The following is a 26,626-nucleotide window of genomic DNA, read 5'->3' as shown; positions in this document are numbered from 1 at the left end:
TTTATGGAATCTAATCCATACTAATATTATAAATGCGAAAGTAACTCTGTCTGTCTGTCTGTTATTCAATCACGCCTTGGTTCAGTAGGAACCAATTTGCATGAAATTTTGTATAGAGTTATTTTGATACCCGAGATAGGACATAGGATAGGTTTTATCCCGGAAATTTCACGGGAACGGGAACTATATGGTCTATGTGGGTTTTTCTTTGACTGCGCGGGCGAAACCGCGGGTGGAAAGCTAGTAGTTAAATAATTATGTATGTTTTGACACTCATAAATAGCTAAAATCTGGTCTAACTTAATGTTTAGAAATACTTTATAACGGAAATTCAATATGCTCATTTGAAATAGGACAAAGGAAGGGTTTTAAAATGTTGAGCATATTTCATGCTCACCATTTCACACTTTACATTTTTCTTAATTGAAGCCAACAAATTGGAATGTTAATTTTTTAAAACTACATTATTAATTTTATTGAGTTTACGAAAACTCTAATAGTCTATTTACATCACGTTGTTTTAATTTAAATAATATACAGTACAATATGGATAATTAATGTGAATAACTAATTACTAATAATTAATTAACATTATTCAATTATCCATGCATAGTTAATGTGCCTTGTAATAAGTATTATATGTATAATAATATTATGTATAGAACTGAAAACCAATAAAATGTGGTTTCACCTAGATAAATAGGTCATCCAAGTTTTAACGGACGCGGACGCTCAGATTTAAAAGGAAATCTTTTTATATCAAACATTTTTTATAATAAAAAAAGGAATTTTCTTGTCTTTGATTTTACGCCCTATATTATAGTAAATATGCTTCCTTAAAATAAGTATATAATATAGTATAACTTATCTTAAAACTTAAACCACCTTTATGATGTATGTCACAAAAAATTTTCATTTTTTTACTATCAATTATTTTAACCTTGTCACTATCTTTTTCAATCGCTCAAATTTGATGCAAGAAAGAAAGAGACAAGGAAAACTGTTTACAAAAATCTTAAAAGTCTGGAACCTTCATTCATTTTAACCTCTTATCATCTCTTTCAATCTCATCAAATTTAACGTAAAAAAGAAAGAGATATACATAGATTTGTTAACAAAAACCTCTGCACTAATCTAACTACCATACACATTTAAAAAAATATTCGTAATGTATCCATTACATAAATTACGAATACAGCTCATAATTCAAAAGCCATAAGCAATTAAACCGCGCTAATATAGCCGTTGCAGGATTAGGCGGCTGAGTCGCCATTATTGCGTAGCCATTGTTTCTGTTTATACCGACTAGTGACTTGATATAAATGATTCTGGTTTTGTCTGGATAAATGAAGGGATGTTTGTATAATTTTTGAGAAGTGAAGGGATTGGGAATAATGTATAGATAAAAATAAATCGTTTTCGTTGCTAAAATAAAACTGGATAAAAATTTGGATTTTTTATTAGAATTGCCGTGGCGTCAATTCAAATAGTAGGAGGTCCTCAATTCGACTATATTTTTTTGGGTTGTTACTTGTTACTTCAGAACTTTAGCTTTTAATTATTATTTTATTATTAAAAATATGGTGCATCCCATGTCATCCCATTTTAATTTGATTTACCTACTTTTGACAATTTGAACGAGGTTCTCTAGGTTCTATGTTAAAAGGCATTAACAACTTAAAATATTATTTTTATAAAAAAAAAAAAACTATATAAAAAAGACCTCGCCATAAAATGATTTCTTTCTGCTTATCTTTTACAGAAATGTAATTTAAATAATAATTATGTAATGTGAAGTAGCAGTGAATATGCAGTTGCGTACAGAATGCTCGCTAAAAATAAAATATGAATTTATATGTTTAAAGGCTTGGAGAGAAATTTTATTTCACCTCTTTTCGTATTTTCAAATAACAATCCGTTTTTAAATACATAATTCGTAAAGAATATGACACTGCTCTAAGCTAAAATGATATTCCTAACATTTTGGTTCGAAATTGAATATGGCTATCAGCCGCCACACACTAGGTGTAAGCAATAACAATGTGTGAATTAGGCACTAAGCGCCAAAGACAACAAGAATATTAATCTATGGATACAGATTATACAAGCCGAAGCTAAGCAAATATAGATTGTCTAACGTCTGCAAACAATACAACATAACAACGTTTAATTTACGTACGTTCATTTGTAATCAGGTCCAATATTTATTACAATTATTGCACTTTTTGTTAACAAAATTAGCTCGCATTTATTATGTCTATACTAATATTATAAAGAGGAAAAGTTTGTAAGTATGTATGTATGTATGTATGGTTTTCACGCAAAAACTACTGGACCGATTTCAAAAATTCTTTCACCATTAGAAAGCTGCATCTTTACTGAGCAACATAGGCTATATTGCATTTTCAAAAAAATTAGAGATCCTTACCAAAAATGCAATAATGTAACCCAAGGTGTAAAAAAATCCTCAATAAAATTTCTGTCATCGCGTGCGCTGCAGAATCTATTGAAGATAGAACAAAAAAATGTTCTACGGTATTATAGAATGGATCAATATCTACAAGAAAGTCCGCGATACCATATGTCCATCTTCAGTAGTTATGTTACTACAACAACTTTTTTACGTTTTCAAAGTAAATAGAAGTGCCGACAGTAATCAAACCATGTTATCCATACACATATATTAATCCTTATCCCATTAAATGATGTTTTACTATAGACTGTTTCAATACCAGCAAAATACTTTTTAAATGAAAAGAATTGGATATTCCATTCAAAAGATATAACGAATTTTTAAAAGTGTCAATCTACAGAAAATAGTAGGTATACTGTTCGAGCAGGCCGTAGTGCGGGGGTCACGGAGGAATTCTACCAATATGCGTCTTGACGGAACACAGTGGGGTTTTGGTCGGTAGGAATCCGTCATAACCCACGGCCCCTCCCCCGGAGGCCGTGGGTATCTATGAAAGATTTCCCCACTAAAACAAAAAAAAAGGCCGTAGTGCGGGACGGGGTAAAGGTGATTTTCATGTGATTAAAAATTAAACCTATAGTCCGACCTATAGTAGACTTTTCACTGTAACGATATCGCTATCTATGCGAGTGAAGCCGCAGGGCATTGCTAGTAGGTAATAAATAGCCGACATAAACCTGTCATAAGCCTGCTTAATTGAAAAGGCTAACGTACGGAAAACTATTACCTCGTAACATTCGCTATTATATCAAACACGGAGCTTCCTAAATCACCTGGATTACCGCATACATTTATCTCTTTCCCACTTGATACAGCCCAGTACCACCTTCATACGTCACATGTATGAGTGTTTATAGCTGGTCCTTCAGAGGGGCGTGTTAAGCTAAATTGTACCTTCTGTCGTTTTGTTAAGAATGCTCGTATATTCCGAGGTCCAGGTGTGTTTAGAGACTTTATATAGCCGTTACTTGAGATGTGGGTCGTTTGAAGTGTTGCTAGGATTTGCCCAATTTGTTGCGGTCGCTTTTGTGTCTCCGTGGTCATTTGTACGTCTTTCATTATTAATTTGGTCGCAGGTGGTTTCATGCAGTTGTCGAGATCGTAACACCTCAGCTCATTTCGACATTTATTCTTTTGTAGGACGCTGTAACAAAATCTTGTTAAATTTACTTTTAACATAGTAGAATTGACATTTATTTATTCAGCACCTACTTGATTTACAAATATTTAGTTCCTCAGTGGAAAAGAAAAATTGTCCATACTTAGTTGCTTATGAATTATTATTAACTGTTTCTGCAACTGCAATAATTAATTTAATCGTATTATTTTAGTGTCGGAACAAGGACCGCACGAGAAAAGGCTGCTGAATGCTTTGCTAGCTTCATATAACACGCTTGAAAGGCCGGTCGCCAATGAGAGCGAACCGCTCAAGGTTAGGTTCGGCCTTACATTGCAGCAGATCATAGACGTGGTGAGTACGCGCCTTTATCTTTTCGAATTTCGAACGTCAATGCCATTTAGTTTTTTGTAAAATGCAATTCTTTTCCTGGCCGCGAATTGTTTCAAGACTTTTTAATACACTTGACACTGGCAACTAGACATATCTTTTTGCTAAGAAAAAATAAATGCGATTCATTTCGCGCGCATATTTAGAATAATATTTTTTTAGAATACGGTGATCACTTGAATTGATTCGATATTTGTTAGTGATTTTATTGATACTGATTTTAGAATTTTTGATGAGTATTGCATTTTGCAAAATAATAAGTTTTAATGGTTTATTAGTGAACTAACATTTAAAATATTGTCTTAATCTGGTATCAAAGCATTGATGCTATGTGGAGAAATAACAATATTTTTTGAAGCTGTCGAAGTGAATAAGTAAATAGTTTTTATACCTAACTGAAATCTACAAATTTGGTAAGTCAATATAATTCAGTGATTTGAATAAAACTGTTGAAATATTAAAAAGTTCAATTTTTTTGTGTATAATATAAAAAATAATCGTATAATTGTATTGATGAACGTTAAAATAAATAAAAATACAAACTACATTTTTGGAATACTCTCTGAAACATCCATAATTCAATAAACATTTTTTTTAATTCGAATTTAAAAGGCATTTGATGATATATTTCCAACCATTTATTAATCAACTCGATAAGAAATGGTCAAACTAATTACGAATTTCTTATTTCCTGCCTAATTGAAATAACTTCAAAGGGGAGGAACATAGCTGTAATCATGGACGTATAAAAAAAGACGGACGCCGTATTACGAACAAACAACGTGAAGCCACCATAGTAAGCTAGCGATCATGTAAAGACAATAAACACGCACACACTCTCACCATAGTAAGCTAGTCGGCCGCCATTACGTCATGAACTACCGACTGATTAACTGCGTCACTGTTTCACAAAAAAATATTTAAAATGCCGTCTTGCGTGGTTAAATGGTGTCGCAACAGTACAATTTTAACCCATTGACCACCGTAAGCCCCGATCGGGGCGCGACACAATAGATTTTCTATTGTGTCTGTGATTCCGAGGACTGATGGATTAAATAACAAAACACGAGGGATTACATTCCACAGGGAAGCAAGTTATTTCTTTTATGTTTTAATGACAAAATTATTACGGCAAAATTTATAGAAAAAAATACAGCCGCCATTGTCAACAGGACAGCTGTTGCCATGGCAACATGGCACACACACATGGATGTTTCGCCGCCATTACTAGGCTTCACTCAATGTTTAGGCGATATACCGTCCGTCTTTTTTTATACGTCCATGGCTGTAATTTAACTTATCTATCTCAATTTTTTATAAGTTTCGCTAAAATATATCTTGTCTATAAGAATAACGTTTTAAACGGAAAAATCATCTGAATTTACCAGAGATATAATATTTTGAAATTATAAAAAGCTTTTTCAACCGGTTCTATTCGAACTAAAGCTAATAAAACATATAATCCACAGACCATCGACTGGTTTCAATATTGAAAATGTATAAAGAAATAATTTCGTTGGCTTCCAAAGCAATATTTTCCCGCTATCCAAATCAGATTACGGGATAGAAACAATGTATGGAAACAGACATATGTTGTATGTATAGGAATTTTCAGTTATTCGAGCAAATGTTGAATTTCGATTAACGGAACTCGTGTTCTGGATTTTTCTGCGAATTCCAATATGTGTTTGGAATATGCGATAGTTTTATGTGGTCTACGTGTGAAATGAAAAAAAAAAAGTTTATAGGGACGTCACGTAAGGAAAACGTACAAGGGAACGGGAACTTCCTTTTATTTGTGACGTCATAAGTTTTGAAAATCGAGAGAATTGCCTTGTTTTAACAAATTGATAGAACAGTTTATTTAAGATGAATTTAAATTAAAAATTAAATAAAGGGAATATAATTGTCTTTCGTTATAAAAGTAACATTGAAAAATTTGAACTGAAAAACAGACGACTTGTAAATGTGTCGCTCTAGTTCAGACGACATTTTCACAAGTTCAAAATAAAATGTTGTTATAGCGATTTCTTATGAGTTTATTCCCGCTAAGGATGTTGCATGTGGCATCACGAAGTTAAGCACTTAAATCCCTTTGAGTCAAGTGTACAAAGGCGACGTCAACGCATCGAATAAAATCTGAAAATCTAGTCGGTTTGTCGGAAGGTCCGAGATATAAGCACGTTATTTACGAGCGTCAAGAAGTAATATACAATGTAAGAAATGAAGGACAAAACATGAGTAAAATCAAAACATTTCCCTTTTTTTGGACAAATTCCTTTAATTTACCGCTAATTATTTTTAATGCTTTCTGATAGTCTATAGAAACATTCCTGAAAGCTAATAAATTTTATACACGTAGAGCTAGGACATTGTATAATAGAATTATATTGAAATACAGTGTGTCTTTGACCATTGGGTTAGCAAATACTTCCATGTAATTCCAGGCAATTTTATGGGGCATTCACCTTTGGTTTATGTAATAAATTGAAATGTTAACTCTACCACAAAAGTATACAATGCAGGCTCCTTTGAGCAGCAGCTGTTTTAAAACCCTCTATTGCAAGAGATGTAAAAAGTTGCGAATTCTCTAGTGTAGAATTTAGTATCGTGAGGGTAACATGCTTTGTACAGGCTCGTTGAGCCCCGAGCGTTTGGAACGGAGCGAATTTCTTCAAAAGATATTACGTTAGTCCTGAAAGATTTACGAATTGTGGATAGGAGTTATAATGCGGTTCGTGTTATCTGTTCTTGTTTGCTATGTAGTGTTAAAATATATTTATTTGTATAATAAATATGATACGGAGAGTTGTTATATATAGTGCTTTTATCATTGTTGTCTGATTATGGATGTTTTAAAGAGTATATAAATAAATAAGTGACAGAAATGAAAACACAGTTATTAAAAATAATTAAAATAAGCATAAATGTAAAGGAGAGAAATATAAAAAGCCCCTACAGGACTTTTTCCTACCAAGAATATTTAAATGGCTTTCTATGGGGAAGATTTTAGGTACATATTGACCACTATTTGTGCAGATATGTATCTATATTTGATACACAATTTTATAATCAGGTGTATAAAAAACAAGCGAGCCCATAGACCATAGGTACCAGTCTATAGACCATAGGTACCAGTCTATAGACCATAGTTACTTTTGATAGTAGGTATTAATATTCTCATATTGATCGAATCGGTCAAATTTTATCCAGGGTCAATCAATCTGTTAATTATTCTCCCTATATTGAAGCTTGATCCCGTTTTTCATTAATTTTTCATCAAACAGTAATAATCTGAAGTGACATTAATCATAAAATTTTAAAGGGAAAACTGCGAATCAATTAACCATTTTGTATCGTTCATAAAGATCATAAAATTAAAACGTTCGTAATAAAAGTTATGCCTTTGAAACGGAAAAGTGTAACTATAAAAGATGGCGACGAATACTTTGAGTTGATTCAAGCGAGATATTAAACCTACTTTGTTCTTTCAGTTTGTACAAGTATGAAATCCTTCAATGTTGCTAATATTGCTGGGGAATATAACGTCCATAAAATTTAATTTTTATTTGATTTTGTACTGAGATTTGTTTTTTTTCGAATAAATGTTTAAAACGTTCAAATATTTCTACAACTAAATTGACGCTATGAATAAATGAACAAATAAAGTGGATATAATAGAAAAGTAATAAAAGATAAATTAAAATTCTATAAACACAATAAGATGCTAAGTATCAAAAATGAACCAAAAAAGTAATATTCATTGTATTTTTCGTTCCTTTCTTGCGACGCCGTGCGTTCGTTTTATAAAGGATGAGAAAAATCAAATCCTGACGACGAACGTCTGGCTAAACTTGGTAAGTGGTAGGTGGGGCAGATGCCTTCGCCGTCCCGCCGTTGATAACGGTAATTTTTTAAATTTCACGCGCACTTTTTAAATTTCGAAGCACTTTTTTCATCACGTTTGGCGCACTTTCTGAAATGACGGTTACAGGCGGCGGTGGCGGCTAGAGGGCGCTGCTTGCGGCAGCTGTCGCATGAAGAGTCAGTGTTAAAATGTTGTTACGTCATCTCGCCTAAGTCTAGATTATGTGTACGGCCAAGTGCGAGAGGCATCCGTCGCTCGCGCCTTGCCTTCCCCTGTGTACCCAGTGTTGATCAATTACTAGAACATTTACTGACTACGCCCTTTCTCTCTGTTTATGTTGACATCGTCTAACCAAATAGGACGAGAAGAATCAACTACTTATAACCAATATATGGCTGTCATTGGTAAGTGTGATAAAAGAAAAACTTAAATTAATACTCGATAAAATTTCTTTTTTATTTCTTTCTTACTTTCCTTCGTTTTGTTTTCTTCTTATTTTATGGTTATCTGTCTTTTTATTTTCTTCTGTATTGAAATTGCATTGCATTTCGGAGTATGCGGCAGATTTTTATATTTATATTGGATTGTTTAGTGACTTCTTTCTAAAGTTCCTTGTCAGTAGACTAGTGGTAGTCCCTTTGCATCCCATCATGATTGTCATGCTTTGATTAGCATCCGTTCTTTGTTACCTATGTCAGTTACAATGTGTCAAGGTAAGTCGAATCCGAGGACTTTATTCATCAATTTTGATCATTGATTTCATCCAACATCTATTTCTCGAAGCTGACACCAAACCTCGGCTCAGCTCTGAGTCATATCAACCGAAGTAAATTCATGAGCTGCCGTGTAAACCGCAATGCATTTAACATGTTTTATAATAAATATTGATTTAATACAACAATAAAATACTAAAATATAATGAATAACGATCATCGCAATCGATTCGTCGACTCTGGTTGCTGTTTATGGAGCTAGAGATGGATTTGTTCAAATTATTGTTTTGTGACGAATGTTTGAATGCATATCAATTGTGTACTGATTGTGTAAATTTGTTATTTAACACTGTAAATTGATTCTGCACAACCCGAGCCCGCTATTATTTTGTATGCTACAAACATCGTAGGTATATTTTGCATGGCCATGGAATGCGATATTACAAACTTTACCATGGTTTTCGACTCTTAAATATTCGTTCCTATTTGCAAATGAAATAATATTTCCATTAAATGCAAGCGTTTAAACTTTATTTTAGTTTGTTTTTATTTAATCCGATTTACGTTTCGATTTCAATGCTTCAGTTATTTTTTGTTGATTTTTCGTAATTCAATTTCGCTAAAAGAGAACACTAAAATCGCTCGCATATACTTCTTTGTTTGTTTTTGTAGAGTTCCATAGAATTCGATGTCGATTGATGACAAAGAAGTATGTGTTTGAGGCTAAATGATTAAAGTTTAGCATTTACCAATATGGCAGCTTAGAGTACAGAAGTAGACCCAGATCCTTGTATAAAAATCTTTGAGGACGGTCAATATTCCCTATAGGCGTATGAAATATTATGATTCTTGTGATATCGTTCAACATAGCATGGTTACCCGATGCATGTGTGTGTTTGTGACGTAATAATATGGTGTGTCTATGTGTGTTTGGTACATGTGTAATTGTTCTTTACTAACTTATGCTTCTAGTTCTTTTCAATCTTAAATATCATTATTTGTTATTTATTTTACGTACTTCAGGCTTTCTAAGTTATCGTTTTTTTAGTATATTTTATTTACTTTTGTGCCAGATTTCGTATAAGGTGTAGCAGCTAATTCTCAGATATTTAAGTTATTGCCTAATTAAATATCTCAGAATATAACTGCGGATATATTAGATTTTATAAGGTTATCGACACGGCTTAAAGCAGTTGCAAAAAATAGATTATATTTAATGAAGTTGGATAAATTGGAATAAATGTAGCAAGCACTAGTTTGATAACAAAGTTGTGCGACTAACTTTTGTAATATAAAGGTCGTGCCGGGTCTTTGTTGGCTATCTAAGCGCTCGGTTATTGTTTGAAAGCATTTCAGCCAGTGTTGATTAGTGGAGGCAATTTTTAACCTTTGTTTTATATGTTTTTCATTTGTTTTTTTACAAATTTACAGTATTTTATTTGTAAATTAGTCGTTCGTACAAATACTCGTAGCAACTGCTACGACGTAGCACTTACTACTTCCATGTTTTACAGTTACGTATCTAACTACATCTACATTATACCGTGCTATATAGTTTCTTCTTTATATAAGTTTATTAAAAAAATACTGCATTTCGTACTAGCTCATTTGCACTTAATTTATGGTCATAAATTAAGTATGATTGATTATGAGAGTTGTGCAATAACAAATGAACTTATGATTTATAAGGCAGTAAGTTGACGTAGTACATAATATTAGCTGCTCTTTTTTACTCCTCATAGGTAAGCTTTAGGTAAGTTTATCCCGTTGTTTTTGAAACTATTAATGATGATATTTCAAAATAACAGCTTAACAAATCCTAGTGAAATGCAAGTACTTTACTAATATTATAAACGAAAATTCCTATGAATTTGAAAATGCGAATTTGTTGATCTTAAATTTGGTATGCACATAGTTTAAAGCATGCAACACTATGATTATAGGTTACCTGTTTCCACGTACCTTAGTTTCTAAACTGTTGGCTTAAGCTAAGCTAAGTTATATAGTGGCTTAGTTGACATAATGTTTGTCTACTTAACACCCACGATGTGTTAATCATAATATATATATAAGCTGATAATTAAAAATTGCCTCCATTTTTATATATTTTAAGCTTACTATATCGTTTTATAAACTAATAACAATACTGCTTTACTGCTCTAATATTTCTAATACCTATTGATTATCTATGTTTACCAAAGACCATGCTGAATATAACCCTACCTAAATTATAAAGTACAGCATTGTCTCTGGTAACGATACACCCATCTCTTTTACTCATACGGTTTTTACGCACGTGCGACAGGAATGGAACGACTACAATTTAAGGTGGAACGACAGCGACTACGGCGGCGTCAAGGACCTCAGGATAACACCGAACAAGCTATGGAAACCAGACGTTCTTATGTACAACAGGTAACGGAATGTTGCATGCGTGTTTATTGATCTATTAATTATATTACCTTGCAGTCTTCGCAATGGAATTGGTAATTATATGTAGTTAGATTAATATGTTACATTTTTGGTGTAATTTTGTTTTTCCAAAACGTAATGATTAATTTAAATAATTTAAATTAAACTAAACACTATAAAAAAATAACACTTATTTTTTATTTTGAATGCATATTAAATCTTATTATTTTTAAACGAAATTGTTTGTCTTGAAGAATATTTTATGCTATAAATAGTATATATGTATGTGTATTTATTATATTATAGTGTAAATAATAAGTACCTAATATTATATTCTCAAATATTTAATTGCAATAACATATTTTTTAAATATGTCATCAAGAGTACGTTAGCACACACACACTCTCTTCTATAAGCCCTTCTCTAAGCTCGTAAAGTATTTACCGTAATAGTCCCTGATTGGCGCAATAAGACGCAACTGTTAGCTGAATCTTTATGTATTTTCGCGAACGTAACGTTAAATTTTGCCATAAAAGTATACTCAGCATTGATCTTTATTACAGTTTAACTTTCAATGTTATGCTGCGATAACGCGTAGGCATTTCGAATTTTCGCGTATTTACGAGAGGATTATAGCAAGTGTAGGGAATTATTGAAAAATTGTATATGAGAAATGTAAACATTTTTATTCCATTGTAGAAGTTTATGTATGTTTGCGACTCTTTCACGAAAAAACTACCTATTTGACGGATTTCGATAAAACTTTATAGTAATATAGATTAAGCATGAGAATAACACATGAGCTTTAAAAGTAGGTACTTAGTTGTTTTTGCTAATGGGTTCGTCAGCGGGTGCAACCGCGCGGCGCAGCTAGTATTCTGTAAAGTGGAAAATAGGAAAAATGCCGCGACTCTGACATACCCTCAATATAAAACAATGACCTAGCAATACAATACGACGTGTGTATTTCTTATTTTAATAGCATTAAGAATTCTAAATATTGTTAAAACAATAAAAAGATCTTTAGAGGTCGCTGCTTCAAGATCTACTCTTTTCTATAGCATTGTTTATTTAAAATAACAGTACAAATATGTCTTTGCTTTTTTTCTTATTTTTTATAAAAGCCATAAAATAGTCTATGTTGCCTTATGTTTGTATATTTCTTACTCTGGAAAGAACTCCTTCCAGACTTAAATAAACATGTTTTACATTTCATATAAGTATTATATTCCTAATGATTAATTTCAAAATGTACAAAAATTTTCAAGACATTTTTGTAGAGAAAATTTTCCGTTAAGGAATATAGCAAGTGATTCGTGGAAACCTTCTGAGTAATGGATAGAATGAAGCTATTTGAAATTGAATTCTATTACATTCAGTTTAAGGTTTTATATTTAAATAACATTTATTTGAAGTGCAACTAAATTGCTCTAGGTTTTATTTGTTATTTGCATTTTAAATTGGAACACAGGATATGAAAAAAATAACCAGGAAGTTAGTGTAGGTATGGTGCATGTATGTATCGTATTACCAATTATTTTATCATAAAAAGTTCTCTAAAAATAACAAGTAAATGGTTTGAACGTTAACAAAGACTTGAATTTTGTACCATTTTTTTCATAGTATACAGTAGTATGTTATGCTAAAAAACATAAAGCTTAAAGAAATAAACTTGTTAGTACAAACAATTCTTTAAAAACAACCTAATTTGGTATTTTGTAAGTTTTCAGTTTGGGGTCGCCTGTAAAATGTTTACATATTCTTATCTCAAATGATTGCAATGAAAGGTCTGGCTGGTCGCCAGTTACATGGCGATAAACAGGTTAAAGTTCTAGACGGTAAACAAATATGCTATCCAAATGTAAATCTTACTTTAAAAAATTGTAAATTGTAAATTTGATTTAAAAAAATAATTAAACGTAAAATCAAAAATTCACAAAATAACCATCATTTGAATTGACTGGATGCTTTGAAATATTTTTAATACGTAAAAACAACAAGTAATAAATCAAGTAACGACTGCATTTAATTTAGCAATTAATCTATAATTAGTTATTATTTAATGTGATAATAAGCCGCAACCAAAGTTAGACTAATTAAGAGAAAATTATAAATGTTTCTTATCAAAGTAGCGATCAATCTCACTGTTCTCGATCATCAAACTCTTTAACGTGGACTATTTTTTAACAAACCGATATAATGCCCAATGAGACGGTGGCAGAATAATAGCATATCTTTTCTCTCTTTGTAGCTATAAATTTTCAGTTGCACAAGAATAAACAAAGAACACTAAACCACGGTTTCAAAAACAACATAATTCTGGATATAATCCGCTCCCCTAGTCACACTAATACAGGAATATTGCAAAAATATGGCTGCACCTCTTGGCAACCAACCGAGATTTCAACATTTAAATTATATTTTAAACTTAGGTACTTAATGTTATTAGCAAATTGGAGAGTCGCCAGAACACTGTGTATTATTCAATTATATATGCTATTTATGATTTAGCTTCAAATTAGAGTTAAGTGCTTTTCAGCAAACCAGGAAAGCACTTATTTCGGCTAAGAATTTGGGAACTTAATATAGGTCATAGTTCTAGTAATTTAAGGCAGGTTTATGAATGTAATGCTTAAAATCGTTTCTAAAAGTTATAATCATGTTTAATCTATACTTAATATTATAAAGCTGAAGTGTTTGTTTGTTTGTTTGAACGCGCTAATTTCGGGAACTACTGGTCCGATTTGAAAAATTCTTTCGGTGTTAGATAGCCCATTTATCCAGGAAGGCTTATAGGCTTATATATATCATCACACTAAGACCAACATGAGCACTGAGGGTAAAACCGCGGAGCACAGCTAGTTTAATATAAGTACTCTATCAGTTTTTCTCACTGAAAGTTAAAAATTTTTTGTTCCGTATCACACCAGACCAAGGCACCAGAATGCCCAAGTGTAAAATAAACACAGTATCGGGTAACAGAAACCAAAGCTGTTGGCATAAGCGTTGTAAAAGCCAATCTAAAAGCAATCAACTTTGATAGACGCAACGCTTGAAATTACAATGACAAAGTAGTAAATAAATATAAGTTGAACGTAAAAAACGTTGTAGAGACGGATTTAATTATATTTTTTTAAATATTGCGAGTCTTTTTTCCTTTTTATTGAGCAGTTGTCATATTTTTTACTGATCGAATTTATTTAGCAGGTGATAAGTCTTCTAGAAAGGACTAAGAAGTTATTTTTGTCTCGTCTCTTGATAGGATAACCTTCGTTTATACGCTTACTGACTCTTAAACTAAAAAGGCGAAAAACTTAAAATATTATTCTTTAAAATTTCGGAACTCAAGTCAGCTAATTATACGAATATTTCTACAAAAGCTCGAACAATGAATGAAATCTTGGCTAAGTATTGGTTTGGAATTTATACTGTAATTGTAGATTTCGTAAGCGAGCCTTTGAATAACTTCCAGATTTCTGTAATAGGCACCTTGTTTACTGTTCTTCTGTTGCTTGAGACGCTACTCACACTGATGTGTAACACTGTTGAAGATTAGAGAATTACAATTTTAAATACGTTTTTAATTTAATGATATGTTGTTAAATAACGAATTGTAGCTAGATGTATTAAATAGAGATTTACAAAAATAAAATCTTTAAAAATGTTTGGTTCAATTGCGATTAATTTCTTATGTATGTATTTAGTAATTATTTTTTTTATCTATTAGCTATATTATAAACCGCACCAACGAAAAAAAAATACTAAAATTATAAAAATCCTTATCTTAAATTCTAATAATTATAATATTCAAAAGTAACATAATCAAGCGAAAATACTGACTTATTTTTCTTCTAAGTATATAATAAACTCAAAAATAATAGTCCACATCCACGATTAAATCTGTCAAAATTAATAACGCAGTCCCATACAATTCACCCAGTCACACAGTCATTGAATCAACAAACGACAGCGATCCATCACAGTGCTCGACTGCACTTCCACCAGGAACCGCGGTGTGACAGGCGCCCGTTCTGGCTCGGTGCCAACTCGACGTGGTTCCCAATTCGCGGGAACTCACTCTTGTTAAGTGCGCGCTGATTTCACACGCCCTATTGTTTATTTATTTTCTCTTTTGTTACGCATTTTCACTGATTGTAACACTAGATACTTGGCACAGCTTTGCTTGGGTATCCGAGAAAACCTAAAGTTTCTAAGTGGCGCACCATAGGAGGCTGATAATGAGATGATTTATTTAACGTTAGAATAAATAATTGAATTATATTTTGTACCACACGTTAATGAGTTTGGAGTGGTTAGGAACATAATCTATTGCGCCATAGCGTGGATTCTATTAGCACTTCTACGAATACGTCGTAATCTTGACAACCATCTGGGTGTCAAATATGTATGTATTCAGTGGTATTGTATGACAATTTATATGTAGGCACTTAGATTACAAAATAAAAGACAGATGGAGCGATGCCGAACTAAACCGAAAGATTTATCGTCATTTCCATAAAGCTATGTGTGCTGTCATTTCGCCGCTGCACTGTACGAACACGGTGCTTCTGTGTGCGTGTTATGTTACCAGATAATGAAAAATTTCCCAAATTTTTGCCCGACTACGGAAGAAAGAGGGTTATGTTTTTCGAGTGTAGGTATGTACGTATAATATTTCTTTGACACGCCCTGCAGTATAAACTGTTGGATCGATTTTGAGTTGTGACTTGTGAGGTGTCATTGCAATCATCTGAATTATGAAGGTAGCTGTGGTGGTAGTGACGTAGGCTACATAAATTATTAGCAGTCATGTTTTAATTTTTATTTTAATATAAATTCGGGTTTTTGATATTATTTTATAATATTGTAAAAATTATTTTGTTACATAAAGCACCTATCTACTAAAGTTATACATGGACAAAATAATTTTATTCAATTTTTATTAAATAAATTACATTAAATTTATTAAATAAATTACATTAAATTTATTAAATAAATTACATTAAATTTATTAAATAAATTACATTAAAAAAAGTTTTTATTTTTCAAAACATATGAATGCGAATAGCGGTAGTTTTTAGTCGAGAATGCGGGACATTTTATTTTCATCATATCCATCATGGAGTTCACATGAATTAAATCGCAAGCGAAAACGACGCTTTTTATAAAAGTAACAAAAAAATGTATAATGCTTTTTAAAATAATCTAATAATGACCATGAACTTTTATTGCACTATACAAATAATCACATTCACGATCGAAAAATCCAACAGCACTACCCCGAATATCTTTTAACCATTTTACCCCTAAAAATGGCAAATTCATTTTCAAAATACTGGCAGCATACGTTGAAGTTTTGAATTCCTTCGTATTTGTAAAATTATTATTTGTATACAAAATTAAATAAGCCAAATAATCTACAGAAAATCTGTAAAACGATGTTTTATCTTTTTGTTTGTTTTCGGGAACAAGTTTTACAGCGTTTTAATATCCAAAGACAGCATTTTTTTACTAAAATATCAAACCCCTTTTGACGTATTGCATGACACTAGAATCGCTATAGCACTAGCGGAGGAACGTATTCGTTTTTGATTTCGTATTTTCTTTGACAAGGGCGATGAATGATTGACATGCTCTATCTGTATTTTATTTTGTAATCTAAGTGTAGGCATATGAAAATAAATAATAATACTAGCTTTCCGCCCGCGGCTTCGCCCGCGTTTTCAGAGAAAACCCCGCATAGTTCCCTTTCCCGTGGGATTTCCGGGATAAAACCTATCCTATCTCTCAAGTTGGATCGAACTGCACATGGTGTGCGAATTTTATTATAGTCGGTTTAGTGGTTTAGGAGTCCATTGAGGACAAACATTGTGACACGAGATTTATATATATTAAGATGTAGTATATGTAAGTTTATCATAAAGTATTTATAAAACAAATAATGATTAAACGTATCTAACCAACTTAACTTACATTAACATAAGAATAGAAAGTTTTTAAACATGAATGAATAGGAACTACATTGTAAATGACTTATCAATTGCACTTGATATCAATTCTTAGCGAAACATAATTTGATTGTAGAAATTATAAAATTATCTTATATTAAAAAAAATGTTATATTACTCGATATTAATTTTTATTTTAACAACAACAGAACAACATTTTAATTTTATATTAAACCTTAATTAAAAAATACAGATAAACCGCTTTGCTTAATTCTAATAATAACAAGCAACACACACTAACACTATTTCTTTCAGAGAATGTGACAGCACAGTAGGAGGTCAAGCCGATTTACGATTCTTGCTTCCAAAAGCAACAATCGTTTGCGAGGAATCCGACCTCCTACTCCGTGTTGCCACATCACTGTACACGGCTCCATAGTCGCTGATTTGAATCACCACACCCATTGTTTTGCTTATCAGATTACAAAATAACCCCCCAATAATCTGTATAAGCGAAGGAATGACTGATAAACGTCTAACCTAAATAATTCGATAAACATGTCCCTAAATGCCGATATTTTTATCGAAATCCTTAAACGTCCCAGATAAATCCTGAGCACTAAACTTTAATTTAACGCTGATATTTCTTTTGGTTACTCACAATAAACATAGATGTTGTAAATAAATAAATTTTCCTTTCTACCAGCTTCCTTTAACAAGTCATTTATTTTATTGCTCAATCTAAAGCATTTTTCTTTGATGTTTTATCTTATGTTTCTGGATAAAATTGTGCCCCGAAATTGCTTTTTAACCTCTATGTACCGTAGCCGTCACTTTAATAACTTAATTTATAAATGTATATCACAATAAATTGAGACCCTTTGTACATTATACGAATTAAATGGTTTGTTATTGATTAAAAAATCTCTTGGGTAACGATTTAAAAGGGACCAGAGCTCTGAATTTACTTAATTTATTCATTGAGGATTCATTTACAGGGAATTGCTTTTTAGGCGACGTCCAAAGTGTGTGACACATTTCATGTTTTTATTTTCACTGAAATATCATACGCCAATGTTACTGCTGAAATTTTCAGCTGTACCTACTCTGAATGAGAGATTTAATAAATGTACTAAAACTATAACAAAAAGGAAATGCTAAATGTGGCCATATCTGCATGAGCAGACTCATTGCATCCTAAAGCGTTCCCTCCGAGGCACGCCATGTTTGCATGAATTATATAGCCAGCTGGTACGAATCCTAAATTCAAATAGATTTTATGTAAGGATGTGTTTAACAGCGCTCATTTACATAAGAATAACATTCGCTATTCCGACGTCTTTAAGTTTCATCGAGAGTCTCGGTCTGGTTTTGCTTTCAGACATTCAACATATTGTGGTAATGTTACTCCTTTATAGGTACTATATATAGAATTATATAAGAATGCTTTTTGATATAGTGCTGATGAGGGTTTTGACGGGACGTACCAGACGAATGTGGTGGTCAGAAACAACGGCAGTTGCCTGTACGTGCCCCCGGGCATATTCAAGAGCACATGCAAGATAGACATCACGTGGTTTCCTTTCGACGACCAACACTGTGACATGAAGTTCGGTAGCTGGACTTACGATGGCAACCAGGTACTTGCCACTTTTAGGTCTTTACAAATATAGTACTAGGGAAAATCCACGTTAATAAGATTGTGCAATGACGTGGAAAATGAATATGCAAATGATGGATAATACCCCGAATTCAATGTTAATTTTGAAACGGGAAATAGGCTCGTCGCTAAAAAGATGCGAAAGAAAATATATTTGCGTATGTTGCTATATGAGTACTTTCTCTTTGAAATTTCATGCATATAAAAATCTAATTAATAAGCTCGGTGTACTAAAAAAATTCAAGCTTGTTATATTACGGTTTTCGCTCTTCGCCGTCTGTTTTTCTATCCTCGGCTCAGTGATTTCATCAGCGCACTTACATTTAGCGGCACTTGTATTTGTATTTCCTAATGAATTTAGATTATACCTCTTGAATGCGCGAGCTCCTATTTCCAACAGAGAAATTTAAATTTTTTGAAAAGATGTTTAGAATATTATCTAAAAAAGCAGAGTTTTGTATACAAAGTTATATAAGGTTTAGATAAAGTACCTCACGAATGAGTTAGGGTTGATAGATAAGGGAACCATGTGAGAAACCAGGATAATTTATATTATCCGGAAGTTCTGTATGTACTATTTTGCATGATGCAAAATTACGTCGACGTTAAAATATATTTTCATAGTCTAACTGCCACACGGTTGTACGATATATATTTTTTAGATGCGTAGCTATTCGCAACCCGTATTGTAATATTTGTAATAGAGCTTTTTTTATCGACATAGAACTTGTATTTTAGTTCCCTCGTTTTTTGATTAAAACTGCTGTTACTATAATTTCCCTGCTGAAGTGTGTTGATGTCTTTTACGTGATTATTTTTTGTTTGATGTGTTTGCTTATTGTTACACTTTGCCGTATGGCAGGGAACTAGACCTATCTAGTTGAAGAGCATGATTTTTTTAGATTACTCCTAGCACGCTTGATTTATGGTTCTCACATATCCCTCAGTTAAAATTGTATGAAACAAAATGATGTGATAGAATGGCATGGTAGTTGCATGATTTCCTTTATATAGATTTACCTGTTTTTGGTAAATCTGTATTTGGGTACGTGTGTAGATCAGGTTTAAAATATTTTTACTATAACAGTTGGATCTGGTGCTCAAAGATGAATCGGGGGGTGATCTATCAGACTTCATCACAAACGGCGAGTGGTATTTAATAGGTAAGAGTGATATTATGTTTCCTACGGTAATTTTTTTACAGTTTCTCTTTATGATAAATTTTGTGACGAAAAAAAAGTGACATACTATTAAGCACTATTTGGCAGGAGAAAATCTTACGGGTTTGCGTCTTAATCCTGTTAATCAAATGTTAATTTTAAATATTCACTCCTATCGGCAGTAATGTAATGACTAATTCTATGACTGATTACTTCTATTGTGTTCTAAGATATGATGTAAAATTCTTCCCAGGAATGCCAGGAAAGAAGAATACAATAACATACGCGTGTTGCCCAGAACCATATGTGGATGTGACGTTTACAATAATGATTCGGAGAAGGACTTTATACTATTTCTTCAATTTAATTGTACCGTGTGTCCTTATATCATCTATGGCTCTCTTGGGCTTCACATTACCACCAGATTCAGGAGAAAAATTAACGTTAGGTGAGTCACGTCTAAAAACTGTAATCAAGCTTCTTGTAAGCTTTAGCAAATGGCACAAGATTTCTGATCAAAGTCGATGATGTTGGTGTTTTGGACCTGTATGATTGGGATTCTGAATAGAAATAAATGTTTTTAGACTATTAGATGTTTTATTTTAATTTTTTTGGATACTATCAACAGGTGTGACGATTTTATTGTCGTTGACTGTATTTCTGAACCTGGTTGCTGAAAAGATGCCTACTACATCGGATGCAGTGCCTCTTATAGGTATCGCACTGTAGTACATCAGTTTTATACGCACGCTGCTACTTATTTCATATTCGATTATGCTATAACTTTTAAAATAAAAGAAGCTCAATCTGTTAAAATTCGGTCACAGAGCAGGAACTTACCAGTTCTTATATTAAATGTTTGATATTTTTTTGTAGAAGTCCAAAGCGAGTTTTAAATGATTTATTAATATTTTTGTCAGATTAAAGCAATTTTGAGAGCAGCGTGCGTTCACTGTGCTATTTGCACTAGATTTTGTTTTATCGTGTGACTGTGCTAGAGATCCTACTAATTACTCCCTTAACATATGAGATCTGCCATCTAGATACACATTCGTTCTGAACACCATCATCATCACAGAATACGGTGTAGCGAGCGACTCGGCGAAGGATGGGAACTGGAGAGTTGTGTGATTAGAGGGAAGCCACAGAGTCGAAGGCGGTTAACCATGTGTTTGATTTCAGGAGTCACTATTCTTCTCTCGCTGACGGTGTTTCTCAACCTGGTTGCTGAGACTCTGCCGCAGGTCTCCGACGCAATCCCTTTGTTAGGTACACTACCCACGCCTTACCACGATCGATCCCCTCCCGTTTTCCCCCCATTTATTTTCACTTTACCTTCATCATTTTATGTTTTGTTGTCTCTTTTGTTTTCGTTTATCTGAACTGTCAATCATTTTTCCTTCCATTTAAACGAAATTTAAACAATATTTTAAAACATTACAAGGAGTAAAAGTTTCGATTATTGATCCTTTGTGAAATATAAATGGATATGTTAATTGAATTTTGGATACAATTTTCTATATCAAATTAAATGAGGTATCGCTTCGCTTGTGTTAACTGTTATAATATATTATATTTATATATCATATTATTGTTGTTGACCTTACCAAGTAAAGTGCAGCTTTTTATTTTTGTCTATTATAATATTCAAGTTATTTTTTTATATTTTTTTACATTTTTTTTGGAGTTTTGAGTAAATCTTGGAATCGATTTTGTGGTCCTATTAACATTTTGGTCTATATTGTATAATTCAATTCTGATAATTTTTCGTGCCTTTATTTTATACTTTAGTTAATATTAATTTTTATTCGTAACCTAAATTATTATCTATAAGAATTTCATTATAATTGGTTCTGAACTAACGCCCCTAATTTATTTTCATTTGCAATATTCGAACAATATTTTTGTGCATGGCATGCGATCTTTGGTATATTTTTCTTGCACTTTGAGCTGTAAGGTAAGTAAACACGTTTTCGTTTTCTTTTCATGTTTTGTATATTTGATGTAAATTGTAATATAACTTTTTAATGTACGCAATCGATTCCAGGATATTTGTGTTGTGGTTTGGGCGCTGCGTTGAAAAACATTTTTTGTTCTTCAATATAGATACTTGGAGGGCAGATTGGGCAGAATATTCGTTTCTTTACTCTTCCTTTAAATTTCAACAACTAAACAATACTATAAATGTGAAATTAAAATATCCCCTTAAATAGTTTCTGCATGATTGTTTTTTTGTTTTGTTTATGATTTTACTTGAGCCCTGTACCGACTCTGCACACATACAGAAAGCGGGTGTAAATTCCAGAGGCGCTAGAACCGGGGGAGTAAATGTACAATAAAGAGTGTCCTTGTAGATTTTATTTGTGATAGATTATTTGATCTTTGCAGGTGTTACAATTCTCCTGTCGCAAACTGTTTTCTCTCTATTGGTGGGGCACGTCATCACTAAAACGTCAGAGGCGATCCCCCTAATAGGTGAGAAGCGGGTGTTTGCTTTAAAAAATAAGTTAAATAAAACTAATATTTCTTCTAAAACTCCTTCTAAATTAATATTTTTCGATGAATGGGTTGTGAGGAAATCGCCTTGCTTCATTTTTGCACACTTTTCTTCTTTGTAAAGAGTTTCCTCAGCTCATTCTCGAAGCATCTAAAGAATAAATAGAAAGCAACGTCTTGCTTGATTGATTTCAGATTACGCGGATTTATATTTCCTTCAACTTCTTTTTTATTGTATTAGATCCCAAGTGTCTATGATTGGTCTGAACTCTATGCTTAAGACTATCGGTAATTGCATTTGATTCGCGCCGAATAGCTACTAATCTTAGTCTATTGATCTCGCCAAAATTATATCTTCTTGTAATGTATTAAAATAATCTTACTCATTATCTCTTCATACTCGCCCATTCATAGACTTTACGATATTAATCTTGTCATCTATCTTTCACAATCAAAGTCGAGTAGAGTTATTTCGGTGACTACTGACGTCAGATAACAATGAGCATGTTTATAATTAAAACGAAGAATAAAGCACAACTCTCCTAATTAAACTTATGCTAATAAGCTTTAAATATGCAGGAATGGTTTTGCTTGTAGATATATAAAACTGGTTGAAGTTAAATAGCGGTTTAAATCAACTAAGTGAATGCGGGTAGGGGGCCCAGCCTCCAAGTATCTGGTCTCGACGGGTTTCACCATCAGCCTGTGGTCCCTATAAATAAGTAAAGTTAATTTTAGCGTTTTGTCACAGGAAACTATATTTCTTTGCTTGATATTTGTTTTATTGTTTGCTAATCCTTTTATTACTAGTTTTATGTTTGTGTTGTTTGATTTTTTTTCTATTAAATGAAGGTCTAATCTTTATAGACGTTGTAATTACGTATTGGAATAGCTAAGGCCTTTCATGTAAGTCCTTAGTATATTATGATAAACTCCTACAATTAAATGCACCGTTGGTTAAAATGTAAGGTTCAACAAGTTTGTTTTAAAGTTTCTTTTCAAACACTAATTACCTTCTTTAAGAGCATGATAAGTACTTGCATGGCAACTCAACTTGATATGATATAGAAAATTCTTCATAAATGTAAATAAATTAAATATTAAATGTGTCATAAATTCTTTTATTCCTTTATAACTTGTAGATTTAATTTGACGCTACCATTTTTGTAGTTTAAGAGAAAAAATGATAAAATTTAGTTTTCAATCGATCAAGTAGTTTTTTGTTAGTTTATTATATGAGTACAGCGATTGTTTCAATGGCAGGAACATACTTCAACTGCATAATGTTCATGGTGGCATCGTCAGTTGTATTGACGGTAGTGGTGTTAAATTACCACCATCGGACGGCAGACATACATGAAATGCCACAATGGGTAAGATATTGAAATTATTAATTATTCGAAAATGTTTGTAAATAAAATAAATATCTAAACAATCTTTTAAAATTGTCATCTTCCCATATGAAAAGTTAATAAACAATATAACAAAAATAAGATAAATAATTTTAAATCTAGTGACATTGGGTATTAATATTTTATAATCTAAAATTGACAATTTTGGTACAGATAAAAACAGTGTTCCTACAATGGTTGCCGTGGATCCTGCGCATGTCGAGGCCGGGCAAGAAAATAACGAGAAAAACCATAATGATGACCAATCGAATGAGAGAGTTGGAGCTCAAGGAACGTTCCTCCAAATCTTTGTTAGCAAATGTGCTCGACATAGATGACGATTTCAGACATGTGCCTCCTCCGCCGAATAGTACTGCTTCGACTGGAAATCTGGGACCTGGGTAATTTTAGTTATAGTGTTAAATACGTTAAGGAACGTTTATTTTATGACTAGGAAAATGTTTATCACTACATAGTATAAAACAAAGACGCTTTCCCTGTCCCTATGTCCCTATGTCCCTTTGTACGCTTAAATCTTTGAAACTACGCAACGGATTTTGATGCGGTTTTTTTAATAGATAGAGTGATTCAAGAGGAAGGTTTATATGTATAATAACATCCATTAAATAGTGGAGAAGTACTGTTATTTTTGAGATTTCTAATGTGATGTCGTAAAAAATTACATTTTCTCCGCTTACATTGCAAACGCAGGCTAAACCCTACGAGTTTTATCAAAATAATGTACTAAGTATTATACACATTGAAAAGATCTACAGAAAAGTCCGCGATGGTATATGTCTATCTCTTATGGATAACCCACAATAACTTTTTTTTGTCATTTACTTTTTACGACAAATAATGGCAAATTTTCGATGCGATTTTAACCAATACAGCATTAATCTTTAACAAATTAAATACCTTGAATACATTGTTCATTTAATATAGATCTATATGGCCCTTTATACCGTATGATATAAGTGAATATTTTCGAAGATATTACAGATTTAAAAATTGCGGGACGTAGCGTTTGCGGCGGTACCGGCCGGCCGCCCGGCTATCTATTTTATACCCGTGCGAAGCCGGAGCGGGTCGCTATGTTTTTATATACAACGTTCACAGTTTTTCTGTAGTGTATTTAGTATCAGCATTGCACCCGTGCGAAGCCGGGGCGGGTCGCTAGTTGTTCTATATTTTGAAGGTGGCATTGATATAGGTACTTACTACAACAGTAATTCTAAGAATTTACTCATCCTTTCTATGTTTGGTGATTTAAGCCAAATTTATGGTAAACACAATTTTAGTAAGGATGAAGATGTATCGCACAGCTATTTACAACTATTTTTAAAATCTGTGACTCATAAAACTATTTAATTTAGTTTAGAAGCTTCATATCGTGCAAAAACAAAGTCTAAAAGTGGCAAATCGGCAATTTCTTCTGTTCTTTACCTGCTTAATGTCATTTCATCTTCGGAATCACTAATTACTAAATCCATTCCCTTCCCCACTCTTCTCGAAACTTCTTACTTATTTATTCTTCTTAACAGCTGTTCAATATTCAGAACGGATTTCCGCCGGTCCTTCGTGCGGCCATCCACGATGGAGGACGTGGGGCTCGGCGGCCATCACCGGGAGCTGCATCTTATACTGCGGGAACTGCAGTTCATCACCGCGAGGATGAAGAAGGCTGATGAGGAAGCGGAGCTGATCAGTGACTGGAAGTTCGCGGCTATGGTTGTGGATAGGTGAGTGGTAGATTCACAGGGTAGTAAAGTAAAATGTATAGTGTGTGTGTGTGTGTATGTGTAGTGTATTTACAGATGTTCATAAAATGGTTAGATTTAAAGATGTATAGATGTTTGGAGATTTATTTGAAGATAATGATAATATGACTCTAACTGACCTTAATGTGGGATAATAAAGATTGATCTTGAAGCTTTAATTTTTTTGAAAAATGTAACCAAGTATTCAGTATTTTAATTGCTCAATAATGATGATGTAAAGTTTTTCCGTCTTAACCAAAACTGTAAAGTTAGAAAAATAGTGTATACTGAAAACTTTTAATAATAATATATCTGACCATCATGTGCAAACTGTGATAGTGCAATGGAAAAAATTATAGCTATAAGAATTTTTTTCCTATGTCATATCTATATCTTCCTATGTCTGGCAGTTTAGGCTGTTAAAATATAACAAATTCTTCCCAGATTTGTCTTTGTATTTTTGAGACCTGCCAATTATTTGTCTGGTATTGTTACCGCAATTACATATATACATTTTTTTTCTCCCACAGGTTCTGTCTGTTCGTGTTCACGATGTTCACAATCATCGCGACGGTGGCCGTGCTGCTCTCCGCGCCACACATCATCGTACAGTAACCCCATACTGTGTGATGCGTGGCTCGGAGTAGCAAGGGCAGTGGGCACTGGGGCAATGATGTTATGAGTAAAAATGTGTAGATTAAATAATAAAAAAAAATGTGAAAAAATGTTTGTTTGTTTATTTTAAAGAAAATGGAGTAGGGTCCTACTAAGTTAAAGAGAAAATCTTTACGAGGTTCCTCCTCGTATCTCTAGAGGAATTAGGAGGACCTGCTCTTTCGTAACTTAAATTAGATTATCTACATGAAAATTAAAAAAAAAATCAATATAATTTGTTTCCTTCCCAATTTTATATAATACAGAGGGTCTTCCTAGGACGTTAAGAGAAAAGCTGTTTCAGGAGGACCTGATATACATGAAAATTGAACTAAAATTAGATTCATGCAAAAAGACACAACTGAAAATCTGGCTAATTAGCCACTTAACAAAACTTCTGGAGCACTAATAACCAATCTACACCTTTTTACTTATAACATAATAGGTCCCAGTACTGGGGCAGATGGGTCCGATCGCAATTCTTCGAGAGAACTAATCTTAGTACCTACTAATTATACTGTACAATACTATTATTCTCAGATACGTGGTATATACGCACACGTCTCTTTATTCAGTCGAAAGAC

The 26,626-nt window shown here is 32.8% G+C and overlaps 1 protein-coding gene across 4 annotated transcripts in view; it reads left to right on the top strand.

Annotated features, from left to right (window-relative positions):
* The window catches only part of nAChRalpha6 (nicotinic acetylcholine receptor alpha6), a 76,568-nt gene extending 50,208 nt beyond the window's left edge, over positions 1–26,360 (top strand). The window contains exons 2-13 of one of the 4 annotated variants that reach the window (XM_089696892.1): positions 3,805–3,944; positions 8,208–8,252; positions 10,867–10,976; positions 18,381–18,561; positions 19,669–19,744; positions 19,995–20,189; positions 20,924–21,010; positions 22,130–22,216; positions 23,501–23,610; positions 23,803–24,029; positions 25,173–25,370; positions 25,919–26,360. In XM_089696892.1, coding sequence (XP_089553018.1) covers positions 3,805–3,944; positions 8,208–8,252; positions 10,867–10,976; positions 18,381–18,561; positions 19,669–19,744; positions 19,995–20,189; positions 20,924–21,010; positions 22,130–22,216; positions 23,501–23,610; positions 23,803–24,029; positions 25,173–25,370; positions 25,919–26,003 — 1,541 coding nt within the window. In that variant the 3' untranslated portion in view covers positions 26,004–26,360. Of the gene's footprint in view, positions 1–3,804; positions 3,945–7,792; positions 7,838–8,207; positions 8,253–10,866; positions 10,977–18,380; positions 18,562–19,668; positions 19,745–19,994; positions 20,190–20,923; positions 21,011–22,129; positions 22,217–23,500; positions 23,611–23,802; positions 24,030–25,172; positions 25,371–25,918 lie in introns of all 4 variants that reach the window. The other 3 variants (XM_089696891.1, XM_089696888.1, XM_089696890.1) reach the window with 3 other exon arrangements.
* The last annotated feature ends 266 nt before the right edge of the window (positions 26,361–26,626 follow it).

This window comes from Colias philodice, chromosome 6 (genome assembly GCF_061535455.1).
Source record: "Colias philodice isolate Cphi_HAF_F1 chromosome 6, ilColPhil1 Martin Lab GWU primary, whole genome shotgun sequence".
NCBI classification, from domain to species: domain Eukaryota; kingdom Metazoa; phylum Arthropoda; class Insecta; order Lepidoptera; family Pieridae; genus Colias; species Colias philodice.
The sequence above is the reverse complement of the archived record's forward strand: the minus strand, read 5'-3'. Positions and strand labels throughout refer to the sequence as shown.